General features: G+C 38.7%; 1 protein-coding gene across 2 annotated transcripts in view; it reads right to left on the reverse strand.

The window, feature by feature from the left end:
• Nucleotides 1–343: 343 nt before the first annotated feature.
• The window catches only part of alkbh6 (alkB homolog 6), a 29,640-nt gene continuing 16,997 nt past the window's right edge, over nt 344–12,986 (reverse strand). For both annotated transcript variants that reach the window (XM_059985072.1, XM_059985073.1), the window contains exons 7-8: nt 11,111–11,215; nt 344–3,717 (exon numbers count right to left, since the gene is read on the reverse strand). In XM_059985072.1, the coding sequence (XP_059841055.1) occupies nt 3,445–3,717; nt 11,111–11,215 (378 nt within the window). In that variant the 3' untranslated portion in view covers nt 344–3,444. The remainder of the gene's footprint in view (nt 3,718–11,110; nt 11,216–12,986) is intronic.

Consider the following 12,986-nt stretch of genomic DNA (forward strand, 5'->3'; position numbering starts at 1 on the left):
CTGGTTTCCTCCCACAAACCAAAGACATACAGGTTAGGCTTCGTGAGGTGTGGGTGTTAGCTCATCCACTGACTGCGATGGTCATTGAGGCAAACGACATATTTCACTCTGCTTCGATGTAAATGTGGCATTAAAAAAACCAAATCTTTAATCTGATGAGGCCCTGATTTGGTGAATCTGCATTATATTAAAAACATTTTATATCTTGTGTGAGTTATTCAGGAACCACAGGATATGTTCAAACCACTATGTTATTATTAAAATCTCACATTGTAATCAAAATGTTTTTATTGTCTATATATTGAATTTACCATCATAATTGTTTTTATTGAATAGTCTTTAAACACACTTAACACTTAAAATGATACTTCCCTGTTTGGTCACACAGAAAAACATCAGATGTCCCCATGGCAACAGTGAGATGGGCGGTTGTTCTGTTTAGGCTGGAAATCCATTAATGTTTAAAAGAGTTATGGTTCAATGTTTCAATTTAATATCAGAGTGTATACAGTATACAACCTGAAATCCTTACTCTTCACATTCACAAAACAGAAAAACGCAAAGAATGAATGACAGAAAACGTTAGAACCCCAAAGTCTCCCTCCCCCTAACATTCAGCAAGAAAATCATCAACCCTCCCCTTCCCCCCACTTGCCCCAGCAAAAGCATCAAACCCCCCCCTCCACCATGCAAGCAACAGCAAATCTTGCAGAGACCATCATTGACAGTCCATCAAAACTACTGTCCATTCCAACACTTCAGCATCTCCAACATGGTGATGGAAAAGCACATTAAATTTTAATAAAGTCGAGACATGTATTTACTGATTACACTAAATAAATAAAAGCTAACTTGTCAATATTCATGACCACAGGCATTCATTTATATTCCAGTCAGTACATATGATAAGCAATTTCTTACAATGATTTATTAAACCATGCCAGACTAGTTGGTGTGTATTTCAGGAGAGCCTATTGTACACAGTAACATTACTTACTTATTTCTGCCCATTACACCGCCAGCATTTAGAGCAGCAATGAAGCTCCTCCATCTCTGGTGGTGTTTGCTGCTTCCTTCATTATATCAGTCGCTTCCTCTGGTTTCCACTAGTGTCAGTCACGAAAGCCCTGGTGGAGACTCGGGTATTCTGTCACATTCACATGCAGAGGGATTCTTCATGCTGTTTCCATAACAATTTTGTTTGACCAGTCAGGGTTGAGAGTATGTGGGTAGTGGGAGAATCATCCCTCTTGTGCTTCTTGATCTTGTCACTCGAGATTCAGTGTCACACAATCCTGCCACATTCATCTGGCCCACGCCTTCATTAACCAGGTCCAACACTTGCCTTTATTGGATCTTCCTCCCCCTCACCACACGTCATCGGGTTTGTAGGGGTGTGGTCGAGGTTAAATGGGGTGCACCTAGGGTTAGTGGTGCTGTGTGCCCACTTGGACCTGAGGATTAGGTTTGAGTGTACGGCCGCTGGATGTACATGTCTGGCTGGGAGAGATAAAGTTGTGGAGTTTAGTGTGGTGAGGTATGTGGGGCTGTGGCAGATAGGATGGTGGAGCCACTTTAATCTGGGCCGTGCCTTTCATGAACATGGTCCGATATCACTTGGCTAATGAACTGGGTGTGCACTGGGACAGATTATCTGTAATGTAATCTGGGGTCACTGCAAGCAGTTTGTACGTTCTCCCCATGACTGTGTGGGTTTCCTCCAGGTGCTCCAGTTTCCACTCACATTCCAGATATATGGGTTAGTAGGTTAATTGGTCACGTGTGTAGTTTGGGTGGCACGGCCTCACTGGGCTGGAAGGGCCTGTTACCGAGCTGTATCTCTAAATAAATAAATGTGTGGAATTTGCTTACATAGTTCCTGAGGTTGAATGTCGGTCTGGTAGACCAGCGAGGACAAAGGCAAGTGGCCCCCACCCTAAGGTAAATGAGAATTAATCAGCAGCATTTTCTGGCATTGGAGTTTTGTGCAGACAGGAAGCATGAGGGCCAATGACCTCCCAGGTACATAAGTCTGAGAGACCTGAGTTTGAGGCCCAGAATTTGGGGTCTTCATTTCATTGTCATTGGCGAGTCTGGGATAGATTGAAAGTCCAAAAGTTGAGGCCCGATGGCTGAAGCCTTGGGTCTGTGACCCTTTGCAAGATTGCTGGGGAAGTCAAAGATCTGATGTTGGATAGTTAAAGGCTGATTTACGATTGTGTGTCACATCGATACCGTAGGTAACGCGTACCCTACGCTGTACCTACACTGTACTCTATGCATTAGGGTGACGCACGCCTCTCCAGAAAAGTCACTCATGTGTTGCGGCAATGCAGACTGCAACTGTGATTAGTCTGTTTGGTAGCATCGCATGTCCACCTACACATTTCTGGTTGTTTCTGCTCCGCCATGTCTGTAGGCTGTGTGCACACCGATGCGAAATAGACGAACCAAATCGTCAAATCTACCTGCTGACATGCAAAACTGTTCGAAATGCATTTCCTCGTCCATGTCTGTCATGAAGAAACTCAACACAGTGGCATAGAAACCCCACCGCCAACTAGCATATTGGCGCACACAAACTCATGCTCGGTACAGCAACACAGAAGTCAATATCAGGGTTACGATGTAGGCTGTGGCATAGCCCATACACACAAGAATAAACCAGCCTTTAGAGTCCACCGGAATCTGAAGGCCCAGAAAAGTGGAGGCCTTACCTGGGGTGTGTGGGGTAGGAAGCAAGGGCTTGTTTTGTTATTGTCAAATCAAGTTTTTTGTTATTTAGCTGTATACATGTATACTGCTAAACAAGACATTTCTCTAGACCAGGCTGTAAAGCACAGTGCTACTCATAACACACAATAACTTAAGAAAGTAAGCATTAAATCTACAAATGAATTACATAATAATAAACAAAGTGCATAAATTAAATATTGTAGGGTACAATGCATATTATCGTGACATTTCAAGTGCGATGAGATAGGGAGTTCAGAAGCCTAACGGCCTGCGGGAAGAAGCTGTTTCCCAGCCTGACCATTCTTGTCTTATGTATTGGGAGTCTCCTACCTGATGTAGAATGTCAAAGATGATGCTGGATGGATGGGTGGGATCCTTGATAGCACTAAGTGCCCTGTGTGTGCAGCATTCCTGAAAAGTGACCCCATTGGACCACTGGAGATCCCTATGATCTTCTCAGTCACTCTCACAGCCCTGTCAGGACTTCTGATCCGATACTCTGCTGCTCCCATACCAGATGAAGATGCAACTTGTCAGGACACTCTCAATGGTGCTCCTATAAAATGCAGTTAAGATGGGTGTGGGAAGGTAGGGAGCTTCACTTGCCTCAGTCTCCTCAGGAACTGGAGGCACAGCTGTGCCTTTTTCTTCAGGGAGGTGTCCTGTAGGGTAGGTTGGCCTCAACTTATTTTAAAAGAAAATCCTCGCTTATTTTTTCTTCCCCAATAATATGGAAGTTTTTAAAACTTTTGGCACATGACGAACAGTCAGAGACACTCTTGTAGTCCTCGCTAAAACAGCTCCAAGTTTTGAGTTGCAAGACGTCAAGTTTGCCACCTTGTCTGTGATAACGTCCTCTGACACAGGTCTGATTCCATGTAGATACTTCAAGTACATGCTATCTTTCAGCACCAGGAGGCTACGTGGCTCAACCAGCAGAGATAAAAAGTAGCGATTCTCTTCGGTTTGAGGTACAGCAATCTAGAAAAGGTGGGACACAAATTAGTTAAAATCCAGTTCAAAACCAACACATTTATTTCTCCAAGTACTACATAAGAAATAGATTATTGAACATCACTGCCATCTTACACCTCAACTTTACTGTCGGAGCCATGTATCTATTTTCTGTCTGTAATTTGTGTTGCATGTTTATTATGGTAATTTGTCATCTGGGTTGGGGCATGGGCACAGAAAAGCAAAGAGTATACTTCCATATTCACCCTTTGTTGTAGTCTCTTTTAGTTTAGTTAGAGCCAGGGGTGAGCCACAGCATGTTATATTTTTATTGACCGCTAAGATTGCTTAGTTACACTAATTGGGACATTATTGGTTCAAAGTAAATTTTATTATCAAAGTACATACTTTCTAAAATATTATTTATTTATTAAATTTTAGAAATTACAAAGAGTAAATGTGGTAATCAAATAGTAAGAAAAATAAGATTGACCCTCCCCCCCTCCCCTTAACCCTCCCCCCCTTAACCCTTATCTAAAGAAAGAAAAAAAAAGAGAAAGATTGCCTGGATATCGGAGGATCCCCACATGCTCCATGGAGTTCAAAATAATTTTGATATTTATTTTTACTTTCCCCAATTACTATAATTTTATCTTCAAACGACCTATGTATTTAATCCTATTTTTTGTAAGTATGGAACCAAATTTTCAAAAATATATCATATTCATTTTTTAGATTATACGTAATTTTTTCAAGTGGAATACAACCATGTATTTCATTATTCCAACGATCCATAGTTAAATATAAATCAGATTTCCAAGTAACTGTGATAACTTTTTCGGCTACTGCCAATGCAATTTTTATAAATTTTTTTCTGATACTTATTCAATTTAAGTTTCATTATTGTCCCTTCAATATCTCCTAATAAAAATAATAGTGGACTATGTGGGAGTTGTACACCAATAATTTGTTCCAATAAAAGTCTTAAATTTATCCAAAATGGTTGAATTTTAAAACAAGACCAAGTAGAATGTAAAAAAGTACCAATTCCTTCATTACATCGAAAACATTGGTCAGACATATTTGAATTTAATCTATTTATTTTCTGTGGTGTTATATATAATTGATGTAAAAAATTATATTGTATTAAACTAAGTCGAACATTTATTGTACTTCTCATACTATCAGAACATAATCTTGACCAGTTTTTTCCATCAATTTTAACATTCAGATCAGATTCCCATTTTTGTCTTGATTTATGAATTCCTAATTTAATTGTCTGCTTTTGAATCAAATTATACATACAAGATGTAAATTTTTTAATTTTTCCTTTCTGAATTAATATTTCTATTTCACTAGGTTTTGGCATCAACATTGTTTGTCCCAACTTTTCTCGTAAATAGGCTTTTAATTGAAAATAACAGAAAAGAGTGTTATTTGATATTTTATATTTATTTTTTAATTGATCAAACGACATCAATATACCTCCTTCAAAACAATCACCTATATATTTAATCCCCTTTTGAAACCAATTATGTAAAAGTTTATTATCCATTGTAAAAGGAATAAGCCTATTTTGAATTGAAGTTCTTTTTGCTAATAAAGATTTCTTTATCTCATCGTCCATATTTACCTTATTCCATAAATCAATCAAATGTCTTTTTTTTCCCGTATCCATTTGGATTCCCATTTATATATAAAATCTTCTGGTATATTTTCTCCTATCTTATCTAATTCTATTCTAATCCATGCCGGTTTTTCTTCATCAAAAAAAGATGCAATAAATCTAAGTTGATTTGCTTTATAATAATTCTTAAAATTTGGAAGTTGTAACCCTCCTAAATCAAATTTTCATGTCAATTTTTCCAATGATATTCTGGACATCTTTCCTTTCCAAAGAAATTTCCTTACATATTTATTCAGTTCTTGAAAAAACTTCTGAGGTAAAGTTTGAAATAAATATTGCAATCTAGGAAATATATTCATTTTTACAGCATTAACTCTACCTATTAATGTTATTGGTAACATCATCCATTTATCAAGATCCTCTTATTTTTTTTAATAATGGCAAATAATTTTTATATAAATTTTTTACATCATTATCAACTCTAATACCTAAATATTTTATCCCTTTTATTGACCATCGAAATTGAGTTGCTAATCGACATTGATTATAATTTCCTTTGGTAAGGGGTGAAATTTCACTTTTATCCCAATTTACCTTGATATTTTCCCATATTCTTCCAATCTAAAAGATAATCTTTGCAAAGATTGTGATGGGTTTGTTAAATAAATCAAAACATCATCAGCAAATAAATTAATCTTATATTCTTCTTGATTAACTCTAAAGCCCCCAATGTCTGAATGTGTTCTAATTAATTCAGCTAATGGTTCTATTGCCAATACAAATAAAGCAGGTGATAATGGGCAGCCTTGTCTAGTTGACCTCGTTAAGCAAAATGGTGTTGAAATCTGACCATTTGTAACTACTTTAGCTTGAGGATTAGTATTTAAGGTTTTAATCCATTGTATAAAAGATTTTCCTAACTCATATTTTTCCAATACCTTACATAAAAAATCCCATTCCAATCTATCAAATGCTTTTTCTGCATCCAAAGCAACTGCCACACTAATTTCCTCTCTTTTTTGTGCTAAATGAATTATACTAAGTAACCGGGTTGTATTATCCATTGATTGTCTGTTTTTAATAAAACCTGTTTGATCCATATGTATTAATTTTGGTAAATATTTAGATATTCTATTAGATAAAATTTTTGCTATTATTTTATAATCTGTATTCAACAAAGAAATAGGCCTATATGATGTTGGTTTTAAAGGATCTCTATCTTTTTTTGGCAATACAGTTATGATCGCTGTTAAAAAAGATTGTGGGAGTTTATGCATTCTTTCCACTTGGTGTATTAATTCCATAAAAGGAGGAATTAATAAATCTTGAAATTTTTTATAAAACTCCGGAGGAAAACCATCTTCTCCTGGGGATTTATTACTCTGAAGTGATCCTAAAGCTTCTTCAACCTCTTTTAATGTAAAGGGCATATCTAATCCTTTCTGTTCTTCCAAATTTAATTTTGGAAGAGTTATTTGTGATAAAAATTTATCTGTCTCAGCAATCTTATTTTTTGATTCTGATTGATATAGTTCAGTGTAAAATTTTTTAAAAGTTTCCTTACTTTCTAAAGGCTTATAAGTAACCTTATTTACACTTGTTCTGATTGCATTTATTGTTTTAGAAACCTGTTCTGTTTTCAACTGCCAAGCAAGAATTTTATGTGATCTTTCACCTAATTCGTAATATTTCTGTTTAGTTCTCATAATTACTTTTTCTGTACGATATGTCTGGAGTGTATTATATTGTAGTTTTTTTATTAACAAGTTGTCTTCGTTTTTCTTCTGTCATATATCTTTGAGATTCTTTTTCTAACTTTATGATATCTTTTTCCAATTGATCTATTTCTGCTGCGTATTCCTTCTTAATTTTAGATATATAACTTATAATCTGACCCCTTAAATATGCTTTCATCGCTTCCCATAATACAATTTTATCCTCAACTGAATGTAGATTTGTATCCAAAAAAAATTGAATTTGTTTTTTCATAAAATCATAAAAATCTTGACGTTTTAATAGAATTGAATTAAATCTCCATCTATAAATCGATTCCTCCTTATCCATCATTACATTGTCATTATCAAGGGGGAATGATCTGACAGTAATCTTGCTTTATATTCCACACTTTTCACTCTATCTTGAATATTTTTTGATAATAAAAAAAAGTCAATCCTTGAGTAAGTTTTATGTCTATTTGAATAAAATGAATAATCTCTTTCTCCTGGATTAACTTTTCTCCATATATCAATCAAGTTTAAATCTTTCATTAATGATAAAGTTACCCAAAGTACATACTTGTCACCATATACAACCCTGAGTTTCATTTTTCTGTGGGCATACTCAGCAAATCTATAGAATAGTAATTATAAAAGGATCAAATTTTAGAGGTGTCCACATTCATACAATATAAGTCTTTATTTAGTTATGAAAGTGACAATTAAGGGCTAGATTGATTAGGATAATTTATGTAGAGATACAGCACGGTAACAGGCTCTTCCAGCCCAATGATCCCAATTACACACCCGTGTATCCAATCAACCTACTAACCTGTTTATCTTTGGAATGTGGGAGGAAAGCAGAGCACCCAGAGCAAGTCCATGCAGTCACAAGAAGGACATACAACTTCTTGGCCATCAGCAGTTGGGTGTCTGAAGTTCTAATAGCATTACATTAACATGCTGCCTCAATTTTTGATGCCATTCTATTTGTTCTTTTGTAGCACAACTCAACAGTTACCATGGCAGGGAAGAGAGGAAGGATTCTACCCAGTACCTCTAATGATGCATTTAAGACCATAAGACATAGGAGCAGAATTAGGCCATCTGGCCCATCATTTCTAATGCCACCACAATCTTTACCGCTACCTCTTTCAGAACCCTAGGTGCAGTCCCTCCAGTCTGGGTGACTTATGTACCTTTAGGTGTTTCAGCTTTTTGAGCACCTTCTTTGTTGTAACATTAACTGCACCCAATTTTCTTCCTTCGCACACCACAACATCAGGCATACGGCTAGTGTCATCCAGTGAAGACTGATGCAAAATCCTCATTTAGTTCATCAGCCATCTCCTTTACCCCCATTATTATTTCACCTGCCTTATTTTTTAGCGGTCCTATATCCACTCTCATCTCTCATTTATTTTTAACATACTTGAAAAAACTTTTACTATCCACATTGATATGATTTGCTTTCAAACTTCATCTTTTCCCTTCTAATAACTTTTAGTTGCTCTTTGTAGGTCTTTAAAAACTTCCCTATCTTCCCAACTTTTGCTTTGTTGTATGTAATGATGCATCATTGACCAACCTGGCTTTAAAAGGGTCACTCCTTGGTGCTTGCAACAGGTGCTTGCAAGCTCTGCTGTGTATTTGTTTATTTAGTTGGATCATCAGGAGTTCCCAACCTGGGGTCCACTGATGCCTTGCTTAATGGCATAAAAAGGGTTGGGAATCCTTGATTTAGAGGTAGAGTAACAGTGCAGAACAGGCCCAACAAGCTGCATTGCCCAGCTATCTTTCTGCATACCCACCTACCTGGCTGCCAACCAACCCATCGACCATGCTAATGCATTCCCATGCACTCATGAAAAAGACATAAAACTTCTGACAGAGGGTGTCGGAAATGAACCCCGAACTCGGACACCGTGAGCTGTAATAGTGCTGTGCTGATTACTATGCTACCTGGCATTTCCAGGGTTAGTTGGGACACTGTTTGATGCTGACAAGAATAGGATGTGCCTGAAAACTTTATGGGTAAAGTGAACTCATGGTGTAATTTTGCACTGTTGAAAGTGGTACTAAACTACAGCCCACAGCTCTACACACCATTCTTACACATCTGGAGAAGGATGCTTACGTGAAAATGCTGTTCTTAGACTACAATACCATAATTCCCTCCAGGCTTGAAAAGAAGCTGAGAGACCTTGGCTTTCACCCTGCCTTGTGTTGCTGGATCCTGGACTTCCTGTAAGATTGCTGGCAGGTGGTAAGAGTGGGCTCCCTCACCTCTGACACTCAACACAGGTGCCCCTCAGGACTGTATACTAAGCCCCATGCTTTACTTGCTGTACACCCATGACTGTATCACCACCCACAGCTCCAATCTGCTAATTAAATTTGCTGACAAAACTACACTGATTGGACTGATCTCAAATAACAATGAGGCAGCTTACAGAGAAGTCATCATCCTGACACAGTGGTGTCAAGAGAAAAACCTCTCCCTCAATGTCACAAAAACAAAGGAGCTGGTTGTGGACTTCAGGAGGAATGGAGATAGGCTAGCCCCTATTGACATCAATGGATCTGGGGTTGAGAGGATGAACAGCTTTAAGTTCCTCAGCATAAACATCATCAAGGATCTCATGTGCTCTGTACATACCAGCTGTGTGGTGAATAGGGCACAACAGCGCCTCTTTCACCTCAGACTGTTGAAGAAGTTTGGTATGGACCCCCAGATCCTAAGAATTTTCTACAAGGGCACAATTGAGAGCATTGTGACTGGCTGCATCACTGCCTGGTATGGGAACTGTACTTTCCTCAATCGCAGAACTCCGCAGAGAGTGGTAGGGACAGCCCAGAGCATCTGTAGATGTGAACTTCCCACTATTCAGGACATTTACAAAGACCGGTGTGTAAAAAGGGCCCAAAGGATCACTGGGGACCCGAGTCACACCAACCACAAACTGTTCCAGCTGCTACCATCTGGGAAATGGTACCACAGCATAAAATCCAGGACCAACAGGCTCCAGGACAGCTTCTTCCACCAGTCCATCAGACTGATTAATTCATGCTGACATAACAGAATTTCCATGTTATATTGACTGTCCTGTTATACATACTATTTATTATAAATTACTATTAATTGCACATGACATATTTAGATGGAGATTTTTACTCCTCATGTATATGAAGGATGTAAGTAATCAAGTCAATTCAATTCACTACACAGAGTCTAGGTATCCGTCTGATTCAATACACACTGTTTCTCAGAGACACAGGTTAGTACAGAAGGATCTTGCATCAGAAAACAAGTAAAATCAGTTTGGGTGGAATTAAAAACTAAGAAAGTGAAGTAGTCCAGGAACTCATCTCTCTGAACATTGAGAAAAATACCTACAGGGCTTGAAATGGTGAATGCAACTTTATAAAACTCTGGTTAGGCCACTTCTGGTGAATTGCTTACAGTCTGGTTGCCCCACTATAGGAAAAATGTTGAAGCTTTGGAGAGAGTGCTGCCTGATTTAGAGGGCAGGTGCTATCATGCTGGGTAAACTTGGGTTGTATTTCTCTGGAGCATTGGAGGCTGAGGGGAGATCTGATAGAGGTTTATAGGATTATGAGGCGCATAGAGTGGACAGAGGGTATCTATTTCCCAGGATTGAAATATCTAGTACTAGAGGACATGCATTGAAGGTGAGAAAGGCTGGGAGGTTCAAGGAGGATGTGAGGGTTAAGTTTTTATTCAGAGAGAGTGGTGGATGCCTGGAATGTGCTACCTGGTACAGTGGTAGAGGCAAATACATTAGAGTCTTTTAAGAGAGGTTTGAATAGGCACATGGAGTGAGGAAGATGGAGCGAAATGGACATTGTGTAGGTTGTAGGGATTAGTGTTCAGGTGTTTTTGATTTGCTTTTTAGTTGGTTTGGTACAACATTGTGGACTAAATGGCCTGTTCTGGTGCTGTACTGTTCTATAATCTTGACATTGTGTCAGATTCAGGTGAGATAAAATATTCAAAATGTTTCCATCATATAAACATGACATAGCAAAAGTAACGATGAAGATAAATGCTACTGACCTCTTCGTTCTCTTTTGTAATGGGATGATAGAAATCTAGTAGAGTTTGAGAGCCAAGGCTTATAGTGGTCACAGTTGGAAAGTACAGAGGTCCATCCTCGTGAGGCTACAAGGACAAAAACAAAAATTGATTTCACACAATTCAATATTATACAGCTAGCGTAATGCTTCACAGCGCCAGCAATTCCTGCTGCTGTCTGTAAGGAGTTTCTACGTTGACCACATGGGTTTCTTGCCACATTTCAACAACGTCCAGGTCAGGGTTAGTGAGTTGTGGGTGTTAGGGTGCATTCAGCAGTTAGGCTATATAGTAAATATTACAGACATACTTAATTGATCCCGAGGGAAATTGGGTTACATTACAGTCACACCAACCAAGAATAGTGTAGAAATATAGCAATATAAAACCATAAATAATTAAATAAGTAAATTATTCCGAGTGGAAATAAGTCCAGGACCAGCCTATTGGCTCAGGGTGTCTGACACTCTGAGGGAGGAGTTGTAAAGTTTGATGGCCACTGGCAGGAATGACTTCCTATGACGCTCAGTGTTGCATCTCGGTGGAATGAGTCTCTGGCTGAACGTACTCCTGTGCCTAGCAGTACATTATGGAGTGGATGGGAAACATTGTCCAAGATGGCTTGCAACTAGGACAGCATCCTCCTTTCAGACACCACCATCAGAGTCCAGTCCCAGCCCCACATTACTGGCCTTATGGATGAGTTTGTTGATTCTGTTGGTGTCTGCTACCCTCAGTCTGCTGCCCCAGCACACAACAGCAAACATGATAGCACTGGCCACCACAAACTCGTAGAACACCTTACGGATGAGTTTGTTGATTCTGTTGGTGTCTGCTACCCTCAGCCTGCTGCTCTCAATTTCACTAGCAACCAATCTTCAATCTTCAGATTCCAGATTGAACTTAAAACACAGCTCAGAACAATGGGCTTCCTGGAGCTGCAGGTTGGGCTCAATCACAAACAAAGGAACATTCCACTTGGACCTCAGATACCTGCATATGCATGAATGCAGCCTAGAGTCATTTTGGGTGTCTGGACTAAGGGTGAGAAGAAGGTTTTTGAAAACTGTATGTAATTGAAAGGAAGCACTGTAGACACATTGTAATTATTGAAATGTTCTGCTGTTACCTTTGCTCTTTAGCATATAAAAATGCCGTGTAATATTGGGTCAAAGAGGTTTCTTCTTTCAATAGCTTCTCAAATAAGATACCTGCATACTCGGTTTGCTAGAATAAAGGCTTCCATATCCACCAGCTTCAGTGTCTTTTCCAGTGACTTTGTTCACAGTTACAACAGTGGGCATCAATGTCTTCGCCACCAAGCACATGGAGTTTGCATGTTGACCACATGGGTTTCCTCCCACATTTCAAAGCTGTACGGGTTAGAGTTAGTAAGATGTCGGCATGTTATACTGGTGCCAGAAGTGTGGTGACACTTGTGGGCTGCCCCAGTACATATTCGGACTGTGTTGGTCATTGACACAAACATATTTCACTGTATGTCTTGAAATACATTTGACAAATAACGATAATCTTTCCCCTTCAAATATATACATTATACATAAAATATATCCCTGTAATAGGAACTGCTTATTAGAAAACCATGCCATGGCACTTACAAGTAAGGTGAAACTTAGCTCATATTTGAGCATTAATATTGCTTCACTTTGGTGGAGCCTTTTCACTACTGGGTTGTATGGGATATCCAGGGATGAAGGGGCTTATCCTGTCCAATCTGGGGCAGCTCACTCACGTGTGGTCCCCACCACACACTCTGCTCTCACCTGTGGCTCCATGTTGCTGTTTGCATGCAACAGCAGCTGCATCTGGTACTCCGCGCTTCAACAGACGGGCTAAA

Source organism: Hypanus sabinus, chromosome 11 (genome assembly GCF_030144855.1).
Source record: "Hypanus sabinus isolate sHypSab1 chromosome 11, sHypSab1.hap1, whole genome shotgun sequence".
Taxonomy (NCBI): domain Eukaryota; kingdom Metazoa; phylum Chordata; class Chondrichthyes; order Myliobatiformes; family Dasyatidae; genus Hypanus; species Hypanus sabinus.